General features: G+C 43.0%; 1 protein-coding gene across 1 annotated transcript in view; it reads right to left on the bottom strand.

Moving 5' to 3' along the window:
• Positions 1-20,930, bottom strand: part of CUBN (cubilin) — a 236,538-nt gene that overhangs the window by 149,011 nt on the left and 66,597 nt on the right. Inside the window, exons 28-29 of the mRNA XM_040434511.1 lie at positions 13,830-13,989; positions 416-597 (exon numbers count right to left, since the gene is read on the bottom strand). Of these exons, the coding sequence (XP_040290445.1) occupies positions 416-597; positions 13,830-13,989 (342 nt within the window). The remainder of the gene's footprint in view (positions 1-415; positions 598-13,829; positions 13,990-20,930) is intronic.

Raw genomic sequence — 20,930 nt, 5'->3', positions numbered from 1 at the left:
TCTGCCGACACATTCTATGTTTCTATGTTTCTATGTTTCTATATGGAAATGGGTTTTCTAAACTGGACAACTCCTGTCAAGTGTTTATATCACTGCAAGATCCTCTTTACATATGCCCTTTTGGGAGAGGAGAACAGCTAACAAACAGTGAATAGAGCTATGGGTGTTTGAATTTGGTGCCAATAACCAAGGCGCTCCATTTAACTGTATGGGAAATAGTCGGCACAGCGCTCAGCTATCTCTGGCAGCCCTATGGAGTTGAAGGAAGCTGCTGTGGACTTGCTCAACCGCCCATCCATTCAAATGTGGGTACACAGGGACCCCCATTCTCAGAAGATTTACCATATTCTCATTACAGACACCTCATTGTATTAATACAGAAATATCACATCCAATACCAACAGCAACAACTTACCTCCAGCACGTCAAAGTTACACGTTGTATGGTATTCTACATCAAAATCCAGAATACTGATCTCGATGCTGCTTCTGGGGGATGTGGTGATATACCAGATACATTCTCGGTTATTTGGATACTTCATAGGGTAACCAGGACTGTTAAATGTACCATTAGGACCAGAGAGTTCTCCGCCACATCCTGTGGAAATTATACTTCGATACAGTTAATGGATTATTTACATCATTTCTCAGTACTACGGTGTACACCACTTTGAGGCAGTCAAATTAAAGGGGTATTTCATTGCAAGAAATAAGCTGTCCCAGGGGCTGCACATCCTGTGAAAACGATAACAGAACTTTTACTCACCGAGGCTGGTCATCATTGTAGCCACTGATTGGCTGGGCAGCCACTTCCTGTTTGGTCATGACAGGAGCAGGAAGTGAGGCACAGTGGGGACCTTGTCACCAGTGGAATGGTAGCTGCAGGGGATCGGTAAGGTGGGTATAAACTCTGTTATTTTTTTACAGAATATCCAGTACAGTCCCTGGAACTGCTTTTTTTGTGCCGAAATACCCCTTTAAGCTCTGCTCAAATATGCTTTCAGAGCCTTTGTTGGGGGTTAGGTCACTTTCGATAAAGTACTCTTCTTGGAAGCCTTGACAGTCCCCGTTGTAGGTCAATGGGTCACTGTTTAGAGTCTTTGTAGGAGGGATCCATCACAGCATAATGGCTTCCAACTACATTTCACCACTATGTGGATCCAGAATAAGATACGTGGACCATCCACGTATTAAATGGTTGCAATAGCCAAAGCAGGACCCTCTTGTAAGGCATTGCTATCATGAGAAAACCCTTTTAGCTCCATGCATATATAACTGCAACAGTAGATGCCAGTTGTCACAAGAGTTCCCCTTTAACACTGTTTCCCTTTAAATGGGCTGATTCATCAATAAATCCCTGTTCAGCTGATTACTACGGATCTGGCTGCAGAAACTCCACTGAATTCTATCTGGCTCCAAGCCCCCATCTGCTTTATTACGTCATAGTTTCTTGCTGTTTGGTATTAGTGTTTATAACTTTTTTGTTTGGCAGAATTTTCTGGAAAAAATCTAGAAGACTAAAATCAGAATGGAAGAAAATGCAAAATAAAGTGAAATCCACAGTTTTATTATACATTACCCGGTCGCCTCACGTCTCCTGACTGTCACATGCTTATCTAGTGGGTATCAAGTGATATGCTCTATCATATGTATGATGCCAGCATGTTGTGGATTATTATCATAGTCACATGCTGCTGTTATACTGATATCATGCATATTGTAGCATTATACTTTATAGATGTAATCATATGCACACTTTTGGATATTCTCCTATACCGTAGTTGGTCCAAAATGTAACAGCCATTAGAGCAGTGGTTCTCAACCTTTCTAAAGCTGTGACCCCTTAATACAGTTCCTCATGTTGTGGTGACCCCCAACCATTAAATTTTTTTCCTTGCTACGTCATAACTAATTTTGCTACTGTTATGAATTGTAATGTAAATATCTGATATGCAGGATGTATTTTTATTGCTACAAATTGAACATAATTAAAGCAGAGTAATTAATCACAAAGACAAAATGTTAAATATTGTCAAATATTTATTTCTAATTACAAATAAATTAAATTTTGTATTGAAGCATGGTGTATAAATCAGTGGTGCTTCAAGTCCCCCCCAAATAAATAAATCAGAAGTGCTCAGGGTCCCCCAAATAAATAAATCAGCGGGGCTTCAGGTCTCCCCCAAATAAATAAATCAGCAGTGCTCAGGGTACCCCCAAATAAATAAATCAGTGGTGCATCAGGTTTCCCCCAAATAAATAAATCAGAAGTGCTCAGGGTCCCCCAAATAAATAAATCAGCGGTGCTTCAGGTCCCCCCCCCCAAATAAATAAATCAATGGTGCTCAGGGTCCCCCAAATAAATAAATCAGCGGTGCTTCATGTCCCCCCAAATAAATTAAGCCTTGCTCAGCCAAATAATTAAAATAAAATTAGCCAGGCTCAGCCAGGCTCAATTAAATCATTGGTGGCAGTGGTGCTCAGCGGCGGTGTCTTTAACGAAAAAACTCGGACCTCAGCAGGCAGGCGGCCCGACTTACCCATCCAGACGTCAGGCTCCTTCAAGCACAGGCAGTGATAGGACATCACTTCCTGTGCGCGAGGATAAGGGGCCGCTGCCGTTGTGCGGGCGACCCACAATAGGAAGCCTCAGACGACCCCCCGGAAAGGGCCGATCGACCCCCAAAGGGGTCGCGACCCCTAGGTTGAGAACCGCTGCATTAGAGGGTTAATTCTGTCCATGCCTAAAAGGGCTGTTTTAGGTGTAATTAGCATTTTTCGTGTACTTGTTTTTTTGTTTGTTTTTTAATTATTTTTCGGTTATACTTGTCTGGTGTCCATTTACAATAGCTGTTGGCCGAGACACAAATGCCCCGTACACAGGCAGGCTTGGCCGAAAATGTCCGTGTTCTTTATGGGTAGCATGCAACAAGCTGATGATCTCTGGTGCTGGCTTATCTTCTCTAGGAACAAAGGATCGAGCATGCTGAAGACCAACATGCCCGATCCCTCTTTCGCCTAACACCTGCTGTCAGGAAAGGGTCAGCACACTCCCATGACTACATGGTCCTGCCAAAATCAAAGGGTTTGACTGAGGTTGCCCTTAGGGGCATGAGCACCAAAGGAAATCCTATAGCAGGACCCACCCACCATGAGCCATTTGTAATAGTGGTGCCTTCTTATAGGGAAGAGGAGACTTTGGGTCATATCAAGAATCCACGTCTGCGTGCAACCGTAACCTATGCACCCAATAACTACACCTCTGGTGGTGTGTTTGGCAATTTCCACAGCTAGCTTGAAAAAAGAGGGACGGACAGCACACCTATTTCAATTAGTGGTGGGTGCACATCTCCAGGGAAAGTGGCAAGCTTCCCTGTACTGTGGGTATTCCACGTACAGTACAGACCAAAAGTTTGGACACACCTTCTCATTCAAAGAGTTTTCTTTATTTTCATGACTATGAAGGCATCAAAACTATGAATTAACACATGTGGAGTTATATACATAACAAACAAGTGTGAAACAACTGAAAATATGTCATATTCTAGGTTCTTCAAAGTAGCCACCTTTTGCTTTGATTGCTGCTTTGCACACTCTTGGCATTCTCTTGATGAGCTTCAAGAGGTAGTCCCCTGAAATGGTCTTCCAACAGTCTTGAAGGAGTTCCCAGAGATGCTTAGCACTTGTTGGCCCTTTTGCCTTCACTCTGCGGTCCAGCTCACCCCAAACCATCTTGATTGGGTTCAGGTCCGGTGACTGTGGAGGCCAGGTCATCTGGCGCAGCACCCCATCACTCTCCTTCATGGTCAAATAGCCCTTACTTTCAAAGTTTTCCCAATTTTTCGGCTGACTGACTGACCTTCATTTCTTAAAGTAATGATGGCCACTCGTTTTTCTTTACTTAGCTGCTTTTTTCTTGCCATAATGCAAATTCTAACAGTCTATTCAGTAGGACTATCAGCTGTGTATCCACCTGACTTCTCCTCAACGCCACTGATGGTCCCAACCCCATTTATAAGGCAAGAAATCCCACTTATTAAACCTGACAGGGCACACCTGTGAAGTGAAAACCATTTCAGGGGACTACCTCTTGAAGCTCATCAAGAGAATGCCAAGAGTGTGCAAAGCAGTAATCAAAGCAAAAGGTGGCTACTTTGAAGAACCTAGAATATGACATATTTTCAGTTGTTTCACACTTGTTTGTTATGTATATAATTCCACATGTGTTAATTCATAGTTTTGATGCCTTCAGTGTGAATCTACAATTTTCTTAGTCATGAAAATAAAGAAAACTCTTTGAATGAGAAGGTGTTTCCAAACTTTTGGTCTGTACTGTATACAAGAAGAAGTATGGAGACAGCACGTCCTTTTGTTGGAATTTATTCCAGATGCAACGTTTCGGCTGAAGGCTCTTCAGCCAAAACGTTGCATCTAGAATAAATTCCAACCAAAGGACATACTGTCTCCATACTTCTTCTTGTATATGCAGATTATTCCACAGCTGGCTGTCCTGTTTTTGGTTGGAACAGAGACCACAGATTAAACATAAGCTATAAACCAACAATGCACACCACTGTCCCACCATGACGCCTTCTACAAAGTGGTGGTCCAGACTGGACAAGCGGGGATGTATGTAGGGTGAGGCAGCCCTGTGACTATGGAGAAGGTAGCACCAGCAGAGGTTGTGCCCATCCTGCTTCACCTTCAGCAGAACATGGCCTCCTTCTCACCCGACACATAGACATTAACAAACAAAAGCTTGAGAACCAACTTATGGGCCATAGTGTTATATTGTGCAAGAGAAAGCGAGGAGGGCCAGAAGAGCCAGGGCCACTTGTCTAGGAAGGAGAAGTGTTTCCTTGGCGAAACTCTGTGGAAAACGTTTGGATTTTCTTATATCTGCCCCCATTATTCTACTAGAAGAGTAATACTGAAAGCTTCTCCACATGCAGCCTCCCCTGGTTAGAGAAGACCTGCAACATTCAATTAATCACCTGCACGGTTTCCCTCTAAGAATGGTCTTCTCATTGGGACAACCCCTTAAACATTACAGTGGTTCCATAGATTTTGCCACAGCGCCACTCTTGGTAATTTCCAGTATTGCATCTTAGGTCTTCACTTCAAGTGAGCTGTTTCTGTATAAGACAGATACTTTCAAATCCTGGGCAAATACAATAATCATTTTTTGCGATGTTTTATCTTATACACTATACAACATGTAACGTATTCCCATGTCGCCTTTTATTCTGGGTTTTATTGCCTACTACTTACTGAAATGACTCTTATTTCTGCATATCAGTAGCCTCCAACCTGTGGCCACTATACCTTTCAACATGCTGGGACCTATGGTTTTTGCAAAAGCTGAAGTGCCACTGGTCGGAGACCACTGTATATAACTGAATGTGCTTGCTTGCCATATGGAAAGTGTTATTTCTCCTCTAAACTAGCAGAATTTCTCCTTACACGAGCCATGCCGCACTGACTGACCGCTATGTAATATCCGTACAGCCTAATAGTGAGCAACATGAATGCATAGTGACTCACTCATAGAATCAGGACAACGCCCTTCAGAAGACACCAATTCAAACCTCACCCATAAAATGTGGAAGAGTGACGTAAAAATGGATTTAGCAATTATGTAGAAGTTCTTCTGCTCAGGACTATTCCCCATTAAAAGGGTTTTCCGGGACCAAAACATTGATGCCTATCCGTAGTCATCAATAAACACTCAGAATGCGCTCACCACTCTTGTCTTATACTTGTAGCCTCCAGACCTGGGTGCACGGAGAATTCCTGAACCAGAGACCGGAACTGACATGGAATTTCAATGTAGAAAATGGCAATTTCTCTAGCTCTCCTGAAAAAAATCTATCTTTATTTGAAATGCATTAAAAACATATTGTACAAAAGGATAAAAAAAACAAACCTACTTATGTAAGCCATGAGTAAGGACAAGTCTTACTCTGTCTGAAACGCATCGTTTTTTTGCTTTTTTATCCTTTTGTACAAGATGTTTTTAATGCATTTACAATAAAGGATTGATTTTTTTAAAGGAGTGCTATAGAAATTGCCTTTTTCTAAATTGGACTTCTTGGGTACTGCATCTCAGCTCCCATTCACTGGAGCATCAACTGCAGTACCCAAGAACAGCCACTACATGGTGTACAGAGCTGAGGTGTTTCGGCTCCGTACACAGTTTACTTCCAGAACCTGCGGCTGCCACAAACAGCTGATCAGTGGGGTTACTGGGTGTCAGACTCCCACTCATCTCATATTAATGACCAAACCTATGGATACATCATCAATATGTTGGTCCAGGAAAACCAATTTAAGGTGCTGGTACCCATACGTAGATTAGCTGAGGTGGTGGGGGTGGGGGTGTGGGGTGGTAGCTTTTCTATAAAGTATTACAAGCAGTGCTCTATGGGAAATAAGTATGCAAAATTAGTTCTTCTCCAGAAGCAAAACATTAAAGGCATTCTCTGGGCTCTCCTATATTGATGACCTATCCTCGGGACAGGTCATCAGTAAAAGGCGGGGTCTGACACCCGGCACACCCGCCGATCGGCTGTGTGAGGAGACGGCGCATGCAGTGTGCACATGCCGTCTCTCGTCTCTCTTCCTGCTCACTGCTACATTGCCATAGACAGCAGCGGTGAGCAGAAAGAGAGAAGGGAGACGGCACGTGCACTCTGCGCGCCGTCTCCTCACACAGCTGATCGGTGGGGGTGCCGGGTGTCGAAGCCCCGCCGATCTGTTATTGATGAGCTATCCTGAGGATACGTCTTTAAGATAGGAGAGCCTGGAGAACCTCTTTAACAAGGCGGTATATGGAGTGAAATAACACATGACTGCTGGATCAGACTACAAACAATATTTGCTTGTAGTCTGTTGTCATAGAGACACATAACTCTGTACAGAAGCTGTATACACACAATGGTCTGTCTTTTTTTTTTTATTAAAGGGGGTCTCCCGTTTTTATTAAAAGCGGTGTGCTACTGGTCTGGTCCTTCTGACAATGCTTCTTTACAAACTGTAGTGGCACGTGACTGCAATAGCCAATCGCTCTCCTTGACAGTGTACCGCTGAGGACAGTGGTTGCAGCGGTCTTATGTTATACACCTACACGTCACTGCGCACATGACCGATACGGCTCGTGACCGCGGCAGCCACTGTCCTCAGCTCATGTAGATCTAATATAGAATTGATCAAGGACTGATGCATGAACGGATTCAGTGTAAAAGATTTATATTAAATCACAGGATTACTCGGAAGTAGAGGGTTAATATATTTTCCATATTTCCAGTTTGATGTTCAGCCATCTCTGGCTATAAATTATACCAGTCACAGCCCTTTAGTACAAAAACGTATTGTCCGGTGTGAGTCATTCCCAAATTCTTGTGGTGCCCACACTGGCGTATAAGATGTTTTCAGCCAAATTACTTGGATTATGACTCAGCTGCTCTCCGAGGAGCTGGACTATGGAAAGTTGAGGCATCGTAGCTGCTATTTCCTCCTGAAGACTCCAGGGCTCCCACTCAAAATGTCAATGATTTCTCACATTCCAAATTTTTAGCTCCGATCCACTATTGGTGTATGTTCCATGAGTATGTGCTTGTGTGACCTTATTTATGCTGAAGCATTTCAATATTACATAGAACAAGAGAAAATACAAGATGCAGAAGATTCTAAGGAGCAACTAAAAGATATTTAAAGGGCATCTGTCAGCAGTTTTGTCCCTATGAAACTGGTTGACCTGTTTCACGTGCGCTTGGCAGCTGAAGACATCTGTGTTGGTCCCATGTTCATATGTGTCCGCATGGCTGAGAAAAATGAAGTTTTATTATATGCAAATGAGCCTCTAGGAGCAACGGGGGCGTTGTCATTACACCTAGAGGCTTTGCTTTCTCTGCAACTGCTGCGCCTTCTGCACTTTGACAGGTCCTGACGTGATGACGTTTTCACTGTCTTGTTCCCCACCCCCATACACACATGTATGCTTGGCTCGGCCAGGCATGCGTGTGTGATTAGTGGGGGGATAGCGTTAAGCCATTGCCAGACACCTCTGTATATATGCGTAACTTGAGGCTCATCCCCCTCATTACATATGCTGCAATTGCCTGATCCTCTTTTTCTCTCTGCCGTATTTTATAATGATTCTGCTCTGACTGAAATAGCAATTCGCGCTCCTGCTGTGACTTCCTAGTAAACCTATGATAGACTGGTGCTTATACACAGCAGCCAATCTGAGGAGGCAGAGCTGCAGGGGGCGGGAGGCAGCAGCAGCATAAACCAATGATGGGGCAGGAGGTGTGTCTCAGACTACCCCAGACTCCCTGTAGGCACTGGACCTGACTCCCTGACCTATTGGAGCTGAGCTAAAAAGCAATCAAGGAGCAAAATCACTGGGGGAAGGGGGTACATTAAATAGCAGGTAATCATCTACTATAGGTAGAGTATATGATTCACATATTAACTTATTGTTATTGTTGTTTTTGTTGTTATTATTATTATTCTTATCATTTTTGAGCTCCCGATTGGAGGATCGCTTTAATGGTATGTATTAAAACTCCCAGGGTAGTCTATCTGTGTGCTATATAGACTATATCATTTTGAGGGATGGAGAATAATTTCTTCTGGTGAGCCCAAGAAACCCTAGTCCAACACTGTATCAGTTCCATCACCGAACTTGACCCCCTAGGATGTTTCTATTAACCACTTCACCATCCTTGACCACCTAGGATGTTTCTATTAACCACTTCACCATCCTTGACCACCTAGGATGTTTCTATTAACCACTTCACCATCCTTGACCACCTAGGATGTTTCTATTAACCACTTCACCATCCTTGACCACCTAGGATGTTTCTATTGACCACTTCACCATCCTTGACCACGTAGGATGTTTCTATTGACCACTTTACCATCCCTGACCACCTAGGATGTTTCTATTAACCACTTCACCATCCTTGACCACCTAGGATGTTTCTATTAACCACTTCACCATCCTTGACCACCTAGGATGTTTCTATTAACCACTTTACCATCCTTGACCACCTAGGATGTTTCTATTGACCACTTCACCATCCCTGACCACCTAGGATGTTTCTATTAACCACTTCACCATCCTTGACCACCTAGGATGTTTCTATTAACCACTTCACCATCCTTGACCACCTAGGAGGTTTTTATTAACCACTTCACCATCCAAGACCACCAGGGATGTTACCATTTCACACCTTTACTTCACTAGACCACAACTCCTAGACCTCCTAGACCAGCATAAATATAAAATTTTACCCTATAGGTCACCCTAAGGCCTCATGCACACGACCGTTGTGTGCATCCGCGGCCGTTGTTCCGTTTTCCGTTTTTTTTTCGCGGACCCATTGACTTTCAATGGGTCCGTGGAAAAATCGGAAAAAAAAACGTTTGGCTTCCGCGTCCGTGATCCGTTTTTCCAGTCCGTGAAAAAAATAGGACCTGTCCTATTTTTTTCACGGACAACGGTTCACGGACCCATTCAAGTCAATGGGTCCGTGAAAAATCACGGATGCACACAAGATAGTCATCCGCATCCGTGATCCGTGTCTGTGATCCGTGTCCGTTTTTTCTATCATTTTCAATGCCAACTTGACTTAGTTTTTTTTTTCACTTTTCATGTCCGTGGATCCTCCAAAAATCAAGGAAGACCCACGGAAGAAAAAACGGTCACAGATCACGGAACAACGGAAATCCGTTTTGCGGACCGCAAAAAAAAAAAACGGTCGTGTGCATGAGGCCTTAGCCACGGGGTAGAATATCTATAAAGTATATTCAACTTTAACTTCCATGTCTCCAAACCACCACGAACACTCACCCTAGAACATTAGGTACAGTAGTCATCAACGCCTATACCGACTAGTTTCAAAGGGATGGCCAACCTTAAGTCTTTTACTACACTTTATCAGTTTATAAGACTGACCAACGTTATTCGCACCGATTGGATACTTCTGGCTAAATAATATATTTCGCAATTACATTTTTTGACTAAATCATTGGCTAAACCACAAAGCAGAAGTACAGCAAGAAACGGCATATGAGCTATGTTGTGTGTTCCCTCTTTATTATATTCTTCATGAAAAAGGGTCTAAAGAATTTAGGAGATCCCCGGGGGATATTACACCAAACGTCCGGCTCGAAACGCGTTGCCTAGATACCGGACAATAAATAGATTATTTCCAGAAGTCTGTAGTACTCCAGATTTACTTGGTAATGTCAGCCGTCACCGCGGACTGTACAACTCTGAGTCACGGCCGCCTCTTATTTCATGTGGGCTTTTCAGCAAAGTAGAGTTTTTAGCAATGAAGAGAAATAAGTCGTGGTAGGGGCAATTTGGCTGCAAGTAGTAAAGATTTGATTGCTGGGCGTTCACCGCAGTTGTATCAGGCTACGTGGGCAGGCGTCTCGAAAAGGAAGTAGGCTTTTCTTTAACAGAAACAGACAGGGTAACTAGGGGATATTTTTGTACTACCCCCACCACCAGCTACAGTAAAATCTCTAATACAATGGTACTGTATGAAGTAGCCACAAAATAGACTATTTATATCAATGCATGTTCCGTTTTATAGGGAATTTCTGAGACTTTTATAATAATGACCTCTCCTCTGGATAGGTCAGCAGTATCTGATCAGTGGTGGTCTGACAACCGGGACCCCTGCCAATCAGCTGAGAAGGCACTGGTGCCTCACAGTAGAGCCACGGCCTTCTCGCAGCTTAGACTTGGCACATTTTAGCACCATAGAAGTGAGTGGGGCTGAGCTGCAATACCAAGCACAGCCACTATACTATGTACGGCGCTGTGCTTGGTGAGCAGGGAGAAAAGCGCGGTGCTACTGTTCGCGCCGGTGCCTTCTCAAACAGTTGATCGGACCACCACCAATCAGCATATACTGATGACCTATTCAGAGGATAGGCCATCAATATAAAAAGTCTTGGAATGGCCCTTTAAGGGTGTGGGGCTGCAATCACTCCATGCTTTAGGGGGTGCACAGGTGACAAGGTGCCCGAGGCTACCAGAAATCGGAGCCACCATGCAGCACGGAGGACAACATATGCATGGAGTTTGTATGTTCTCCCTGTGTTTGCATAGGTTTCCTCCGGTTTCTTCCCACACTCCAAAGATATACTGATAGGGAACTTAGATTGTGAACCCCATTGGGAACAGAATTATATATATAGCAGTATTATTTAGACATTGCATAAAATGTAGATTCGTTTACTTATGAAGTCATCACTTTACTATTACAGCACGGTATAGCGGTATTTATTTTGGCTCTGTGTGGCACTGCTACGTAGGCATTGTACAGTATATTATTCTTGCTGCTCATTGTGTTGGCAGCACTCGGTAACATTGTTATTTGGGCAATTATGGAATGATTATTTGGCGAGTATATGGCACTGATTAGGTACTACGCTATATATAATGTACTGTATGACAATTGAAACATTAGGATACTTATACAACAATACAGCGAAGGTCATTGTGCTGTCCATTATATGTCAGTATACTGGTGCTGCTGGGGGGTTGGCCATTACATCATTCAGTACACCAGTGTAATATTTAGAACAAATGACTTCCATTTCCTTTGCCTGGTGTGTGAACTGACATCAGTTGGACTGAAATCCCTTTATTTAGATAGAGAGCCGGAAGGTTTACACACTGGGAATTCTGGACAGTGGAAGCCGGAAAACACTGGGACTGGAAATACATGGAGCAGCTGGTTTTGTTTTTGTAATCACTTATCTAATATACAGTATATCTCATAAATACCTGTTTATGTAATATTTATCTATTACCTATCAGTCTATCATATATCTATCTTTCTACTTCCTCTCTTTATTATCTATCTATCTATCTATCTATCTATTATCTATCTATTATCTATCTATCTATCTCATATCTATCTATCTATCTATCTATCTATCTATTTATCTATCTATATCAATAGTCAATATCAATAGTACAAGCGGCCATAAGAAAATAATGTAATATTTCTTAGAGAGGAAAGTCTAGTTCTCATGCTATCAGCTGTTCCTCTCCCTGCCCCATCCCTGTTCCCTTGCTAAATGTTTTTCTCTTTGAAATATGCTTTGAATCCATCCAGGATTGGAGCAGCTCACAGCAGGAACATATTACACATGTCAATACAAGTCTATGGAGGTGGGGGTGGGGGGGAGTGACTGGGAGCAGAGTGAGACAGGACTCCAGGAGAGCTAACAAAAAAACTGCTGCAACTGAATAGTAAGTTTATATCTCAGCTCAAGTGCTTTATACAAATCCATACAGGTCAGTACCACTCTAATATCCTCCATGATCCTGGCGCTGCTTCTGAGTGAGTAAGAGAAGGTTAGGAATCACATTATGTGTGCAGAGGATGGCAGCTGGTCTCCACCCATCATGTCTAATAGAGCTATCTATCTATCTATCTATCTATCTATCTATCTATCTATCTATCTATCTATCTAGGAAAAGACGAACCACAGCACTTCCAATTGGTGAAAATGTGTTCTTTATTCACCCAAGCAGCGACGTTTCAGTCCTCTTACTGGGACTATTCTCAAGTATCTATCACTATCCTCAGAATCTATCACTCGCTCAAGCTCTTCTTCACAGCTCCTCTTGTGTATATTGGGCAAGGGTTTCTGTGAACCCTTACCCTCCACAATGTGATACTATGACCCAAAGTCAGCTCTGCTACATCTATGATAATCAAAATAATGAGGAACATTAAAGGAATCACAAATCATTTCAAACGTTACTTTCCATTTTATTGCACATGGCTGGAACTGACTGGGAGTCATCAGTAACTGAATGAAATTCAAGAGATTTGTCTTTTCTTGTTCCAGAAACCACTTGATCGGTTATAATTCCATTTAATTATAACAAAGCTCCACCTTGGGATATAATCTCTGGTATAAATAGTGCAGGGGCGCAATGTAACGGGGTCAATCCAGTAGAACAACCCCTGTCCATAATGTATAGAATTCAGGAGGGGGGACCTGCGGCCACTGGGTTGGAAAATAAGTACCTGATGCTCCTAGCATTAATCGTTATGTACCTGGCCGGCCACTGGGAGGCAGTCCCCTGGGCATCGGTCCACTGGGAAATTTCCCTGTAGGGTCTATTGGTATTCCTCCCCTGTAATCAGACTGGATCACATCTGCAGAGGGCAGGGGCGTTGCTAGGGTCTGAAAACATCTGGGGTACAAGCCCACTGTGTAGAAATTTGGGGCAGCCCTGCAGATCACCCCCTTGTACTTGTTTTGCTGATCCACTACTTGCGGGCTGCGCGGGCATGAGTTCAGTCACTTCGGTGCGCAATCCCGTCCTGCGGCGCGTGATCTTGCGAGACCAGTGACCTCCCGCAGCAGGTCTCGCGGGATCACGCGCCGCAGGACGGGATTGCGCACCGAAGTGACTGAACTCATGCCCGTGCAGCCCGCAAGTAGCGGATCAGTGGAACAAGTACAAGGGAGGTGGGGGGATGATCTGTGGGGCTGCCCAGGTCCAATCAATATTAAAGGGTCCTGGAATAGCCAAATAAAAAAAATGCTGCCTACCTTCATAACATTCAGGGCACTTGGTAGGAGTCATTTATTGCAGCCTATTGCACACCTATGAAGTCACTATTACATGTTCCTCAAAAGGTCCTTAGGATATATGACATGCATATACCAGTCTGTCACCTAATGAAGCTTATATGGACAAAACCACCAATATATACGTTCTCTATCAGGTGTCACACAATGTCTGATGATATAATAAACATCTTCAAATAATGGCCTTACCATTGATGCTCCATGATAGCTGAAATCCTCGACGTGCTGAGACACCATCTGACTGGAAGACTACATGAAGGCTTGTACCATTGGTAATGCCGTCTGGAGGCAACTTTTCTCCACAGTAAGTCCCAATAAGTCTGGCTTGGTCATTAGGTCCATCATAAAGCTGAAAAGAAAAGGGTATTGGTTCATGAAATTGGTATGAACGAAATAGGATTGTCTAGTACCCAGGTCAGTCAAGCGTTGAATGCAATTTACTAGTAGATCATCGGATTACTAGTAGGTCTCGGCCTACAAAAGGACAGTGGCATACCTTCAATGGAGGCAGAATGAGCATGTGGGGAGGGGGCCTTCTCTTCTTCCCAATGTGTAAACACTGCATTTTCATGTAGCCACCACTAGGGCAAGCTCAGTGCAAACAGAGTATTACAGCTTCCATTTCAGTCAATTGCATCTGCATAAATTCCTATGCACTGAGCTCCCCCTAGTGGTGGCTGCAGGCAAAGAGCTTTGTATTAAAAGGGAAGCACTGTTTTATGCCAGTCAATATATTGAGAAGTATAGTGGTCAGAATGAGCACCTTATTTATGAAACACCTGTTCCACTTCATCTGATATAGAAGTTGGATAAAGTGGGCGAGGGTGACTTTTTTTTATTACATTTTTTTATTAAAAGTTATTCCACAAAAAAAAAAAAAAAACACAATTCATAGAAGTTTTTAGCATTGTGTTTTTTTTATTCTGCATTGCCTGGGACTAATTGAAGCACGTGTACTGGGAAACTGGATGAGACGGTGTGGGGGGGTGGGCTATATTAAGTTTTGCTATAGATATGTGTACACCCCTGCACAAGGACCATAACTGCTACTCCACTCACCGTCAAGCAAGGGAGAGAAGGAGTCTACCCCTCACAGGACCTGCACCCACCATTCATCTCGGCGTCTGGTCTCAGACTTGTTAGCTGCTGTTGGGGGTGGCAATGGGGGCACTATGTTGGCACAATTAAAAGAATAAGGATACTGGAAATAAGCACACAACGGGGTCCCAGTGGGTAGTGCCCACATTTGCTAACATAGTTGCCAATAGTCCTAACTTTGCCAAGGATGTCTTGAATTTTTAGAGACAATCTTGGCAAATTTGTCTTTGTCCTGTAAGCTTTACAGAAATGGGTGTTTTGGTTAAATTTAGGGTATGTCTGGGGGAGAGCTTATTGCTCATATTTACAACTGTTAGTAAGTATGTGGTAGCATTCTGCAGTATGTCCCCTCCCTTATGTTTTCATGAATTTTCGGACTGTGATTATGGTACAACGATGGCAAAAAACAAACAAAAAAAAAACATTGTGGGAGGTTGATCAAAACGGATGAGAAGGAAAAGAGTTGGAAGTCTGTGGCTATGGATGCTCTACCTTCCTTGACACAATTTTTGATAAGTCTCCCCCATTCTATTTTTAATTACCCAAAATTGTATTTCCTATCCTTTATTAAGGGATTCTTGCATTAATATAGGGAAATTCCTCATTTAGGATCCTCATCTATCAGCTAGATAGGCTGCAAAGAACACCCTAGCTGTGGAGCACCTCACATGTATTTGAATTTCACGGACTGTCTATTGTTTTTAAAGGCTATGGAATTTTTTGGTTTGCATTTTAGGCTACTTTCACATTAGCGTTTTTTGCGGATCCTATGGCAGATCTCAATAGCGGAATTGAAAACGCTAATGTGAAAGTAGCCTCACTCATGTCTTGCTGAAAACATTTTTTTTAAATAGTTTTAATTAAAAATGTGCAGCCGCTTTTGAGATACAAGGGTTAAAACATTAGTCTATTCGCTGACTGTCAAAATATGAAGCCTTATCTCTGAACTCCTGACCTCATAAACACTTATTATAGCTAACCTTTTATCAAATTGGTATGAATATGGCTATCAGTTCAGGAGATCAGAGATAAGGCTTTACAAGAGCTGTCAGCTGATGAGACTGAGAAGTGATACTCTGCAACCTTTGAACCTTTGTATCTAAAAACCAGTTGAAAAATTTTTAAATGAGTAAAATGCAATGGGAAAACCCTAAGGCCTCTTTCAGACGGGCGTTGCGGGAAAAGGTGCGGGTGCGTTGCAAGAACATGCGCGATTTTTCCGCGCGAGTGCAAAACATTGTAATGCGTTTTGCTCTCGCGTGAGAAAAATCGCGCATGTTTGGTACCCAAACCCGAACTTCTTCACAGAGAAGCTTGGGATCGGTGTTCTGTAGATTGTATTATTTTCCCTTATAACATGGTTATAAGGGAAAATAATAATGATCGGGTCTCCATCCCGATCGTCTCCTAGCAACTGTGCATTCATTTCTATGGGGCCTGCGTTACGTGAAAAACGCACAATATAGAGCATGCTGAGATTTTCACGCAACGCACAGGTGATGCGTAAAAAATCACCGCTCATGTGAACAGCCCCATAGAAATGAATGGGTCGGGATTCAGTGCGGGTGCAATGCGTTCACCTCACGCGGAATACTCGCCCGTGTGAAAGGGGCCTGAAGGTTAATGGGTAATGCTCCATTTTCCACGTGGAAGTGCTTCAGGGAATTTGAACATATCCTGTCAGATTTTACCTGATCTCTGTTGGTTCCATCCTATTACCAGTTTATTGACAGGGATCCAGTCTGTTATATTAGGAACTTCTAGAATGGAATTTGCTAATATCATATGTAAAATGCTCTAAACCAGAGATTCTTGGTAAAATAACATTTGATCTACTTTACTACGTCCATCTGCCATCCATGTGGTCTCATTGAGGCTGGATTAAAGGAAGGTTGACTTTATACATTTTTACATATGTGTCAGACTAATAGGGGAAAGGATCTGTATTTACATTTTGTTCCTTAGCAATAACCACAAAAACAGTGTTTTCACTCTTGTGCTCAGCACGCGCTATTTATGCCATTTCCTCGTCTCCATGGAAACCTCCTATACACTCGCCATGCTACTACTGACAACAATCTAATACTTTATCCCACCATGCAGCTTGAGAGAAAGTCCTGATTACGCTGGAAAATAGTGTTAAAAATAATAGTAATAATAAGTCCAAAAATGGTCTTTTCTGACCAAAGAGGAACAGAGTATAAAAAAGTAAAAATAAATAAAAAAAAGTGCACAGTAATAGCCACCCTCAATAAACACTCTCTGAGCGAATCGCGCTCGCATGTCTAGCCAATACACGATTGCCAGAAAGTAAACGTGGGATATATCAAAATGTATCAAATGTACAGAGGTAACTAGTTTATCTAAGGGTCGTATTATGTTATGGAAAGAAAAAATAGCTAACATGTAAATTAAAAAAAACATAAATTACAGGTATAAAAATTATATGAAAAGAAATCTAAATTATTTCCAAATCTCCAAGTCCCTTACAGGTAGAACATGTGGCACCTATGGGGCCCTTGGATAGAGGAGCCGGCCTTGGTTGGACTTTTACCTATTGCTATTGGTAGGCATTTGTGCAGGACTCTCCTCCCCAGAGGAATTGCATTGCCAATGGAGTGGGGAATTGTCCGAAGAATCACAGTGGATGAAACTAACACCGGGCCCTTCTGTTCAAGGTGGCAAAATCCGGCATCATAATGGGTGCCTTTTATTTTTTGCTATGGGACCCATCTTTTTCCGGCACTGGCCTTGTCTCTTGTATTACATGGATTGTCTAGTTTCAGCAAATGGCATTGATCATGTAGAGCAGGCATGCTCAACCCGCGGCCCTCCAGCTGTTGCAAAACTACAACTCCCATCATTCCCGGACAGCCTACAGCAGGGCATGGTGGGAGTTGTAGTTGTACAACAGCTGGAGGGCCGCAGGTGGAGCATCCCTGATGTACAGAAAGTGAATACCAGGCACTTACTAATGTATTGTGATTGTCCATATTGCTTCATTTTTCCATTACATTATACACGGCCTGTTTTTATGTTTACGACTACCCTGAAATCCATCAGCGGTGGTCGTGCTTGCACACTATAGGAAAAAGCACACTCTCTGGGTGCGGTGCAGCGCAGATACGAAGTGGCTGGGATGGGAGCTCCTGTGCTCATATGAGCCTATATGGTGCACTCCCACGGACCCAGTCACCAGAGAGGATGGCGCCTTTTCCTATAGTGTGCCAGCACGACCACCGATGCTGGATTGCAGGGTGGTCATAACCATGGAAACGGGCAGTTTATATTGTGATGGAAAAATGAATCCAACCAGCAAAGGAAGCAATATGGACAATCACAATACATTAGTTAGTGCCTTGTGATAACTTTCGCTACATGATAAATGCCATTTACTGAACTGAGACAACCCCTTTTGCTCTATTATGGAGGAAACTGAAGACAAAATGTCCCTTACCACACCCTAACCATACTACACCAGTGATCCGTTACAACAATAGGTAAACAGCACACGTCAATGGAAATGCCCCTTTAACACGAACATAAAAAATTGCATACAGTTAACATTCTGGAATCAGAACCAGACGATTATAAAGAGATTTCTTCCTGCAATCTGTCACAGATCACTTTTCCTGTGTCAACCACTGTTTAAAGGGGTTGAGACACAAAGCATATTCTACATTTTACAAACCAGCGCCTGGATCTGAATACTTTTGTAATTGTATGTAATATAAAATGTAGTATAGACACTGAAAAAAAAAATTGTATCTGTATAGCGCCACCTTCTGTTTGTTCTTTTCCTAATTTTCTTATCCGTCTCACTGAGCTGGTCACACACGCACAGTTTAAATCTTCTATGGCCACCAGCCATGTGCTTTTTTAGAAGCTGTGGCAGTTACAGGTAGAGAGCAGCAGAAAGGACACGTCCCCTGGGCTTCCAGGCTAAAGATAATCTAGAAGAGCAATGAATGGGGAGATCTCTGGATCCATGTGAGGGACAGGGCTGGTTCTAGCTTTGTTAGAAAGGTATTGCCATGTAGTATATCATGTCTAATATGAAGTAGTCTATCTCTCTTTAAAAAGAGGTTCTTCAGCAGCTGCCGTATGTGTTATGCAGTTGTGTCCCTGCTGCTGCAGAACAATTTTATGCAAAATGCTGCAAGCCTTCTTTATTGCACATCAGTCCATCTAGAGTAGATAGGAATCTCTCCCCTCTACTCTTTAAGAAGAGGTTCTGCAGCAGCTGAGGCATTATAAGAACATGTTACGGGGAGTTCCCTCTTTATGTTCCCATGCCTATGATTTTATCCGGGCGTATTGCTCTGATGGAGCTGCTGGCCCAGCACAAAACAGGCCTTTATTGGAAATCACTAACAGTAGAAGTCACATTGCTGTGAGCTGGCAGGGTGTGGTCGCCGCAGAATTTCTTCCAGATCGCAAAAAAGAAAAGAAAAAAAAAAACTAGAAGAAATGAGTCATTCTTGCCACAGCTCACATGTCTGAATGAAAACCATCTCAAATCTGAATATTTTGTGATTTTATTTTTAACACATGGCATGCTCCGCTCTTCTACGGATCAGGACTCAATTTGCACGCAGTAACTTAAAGGAACCACAAGATCAAAGACTCTCTGTACAGAAGAAGAATTAACTGTTGGGTTGCCATGCAAAGTTGAGCAGGGCGAGGATAGAGAACCTGGATCTATCTGCAAGGAATACGAATTATTCTCTGCAAACATGTTATGGGGCCACTCCTGCAGCTACAGGGAACCATTGTGATCATCATAATATTATTATGGCAATTGTCTACTATATTATGTACGTAAGGGCAGGTATAATCAGAGACAGGCGTATTATTGAAGTCAAGTTTTTTTTGTTTTTTTTTTACTATAAAAATATTTATTTAAAAAAATTGGGGATTTTTCTTTTTCTTTAGTTTTTATGTGACAGTCTGTATAAGAAAATCCTAAAATGTATGATCACCAGAATAGTCTGTTTCCCTTCTCCGCAGCTCACTTTTCAGCTTTGCTGTGTAGACTGGGTCATCACTGGGTTTTCTGAGATTTTTATAAACAGAGGATAGGTCATCAGTATCTGATCAGTGGGGGTCTGACACCCGGGACCCCGCCGATCAGCTGTTTGAAAAGGCACCATGCTTTGTAGTTGCGCCGCAGCCTTCTCGCAGCTCACCAAGCACAGCGCCGTACATAGTATAGTGGCTGTGCCTGGTATCGCAGCTCAGCCCTATTCACTTCAATGGGGAGGAGCTGCGCCTAGGCCACATGACAGATGTACATGATCCCACATGGTCTAGGCAAAGTTACTGCAAGCCCCACTGCCTTCTCAAACAGCTAATCGACGGTGGTCCTGGGTGTCAGACCCCCACCAATCAGATACTGATGACCTATCCATAGTTAAAAAATATTGAAAAACCCCCTTTAACATTAGAAGATGTGCGTGTTAGGCCTCATTCACACCACCGTATTTTCGGGTCCGCATCCAATCCGCATTTTTTTGTGTATCAGATGCGGACCCATTAATTTCAATGTGGCCGCAAAAGATTGCCCATATAGGGTTGCCACCTTTCCCAACAAAAAATACCGGCCATGTTAAGCCACAGCCCAAAGGGGGTGTGGCTGTGGGGAGTGGCTTAACACAGGGTGTTAAGTCGCTATCATAATAATATGATCCCAATAATATTAATGCCCACATTAGCACCCCCCAGAATTAATAATGCCCCCATTAGTGCCCCCAGTAATAGTAATGCCCCCATTAGCGCCCCCCAGAATTAATACTGTCCACATTAGTGCCCCCCAGTAATATTAATGCACTCCATTAGTACCCCCAGTAAGAGTAATGGGCCCATTAGTGCCCCCCAGTAAAAAATAATGCTGCCATTAGTGCCCCTCAGTAAGAATAATGCCACCATTAGTGCACCCCAGAATTAATGCCCCCCATTTGTGCCCCCAGGAAAATAATGCTCCTATTTGTGCCACCCTGGAAGAATAATACCCCCATTAGTGCCCACTAGGAAGACTAATGCTCCCATTAGTGCCCCCCGCAAGAATAATTCCCCCATTAGTGCCCCCAGTTAGAATTATCCCTTCGTTACTTCCCCCAGTTAAAATAATGCCCCCTATTAGTGTCCCCCAGTAAGAATAATGCCCCCCATTAGTGCCCCCAGTTAGAATAA

The sequence above is a fragment of the Bufo bufo genome, chromosome 5, assembly GCF_905171765.1.
Source record: "Bufo bufo chromosome 5, aBufBuf1.1, whole genome shotgun sequence".
Taxonomy (NCBI): Eukaryota; Metazoa; Chordata; class Amphibia; order Anura; family Bufonidae; genus Bufo; species Bufo bufo.
Note: the sequence above shows the minus strand (reverse complement) of the source record. Positions and strands in the feature narration are given on the sequence as shown.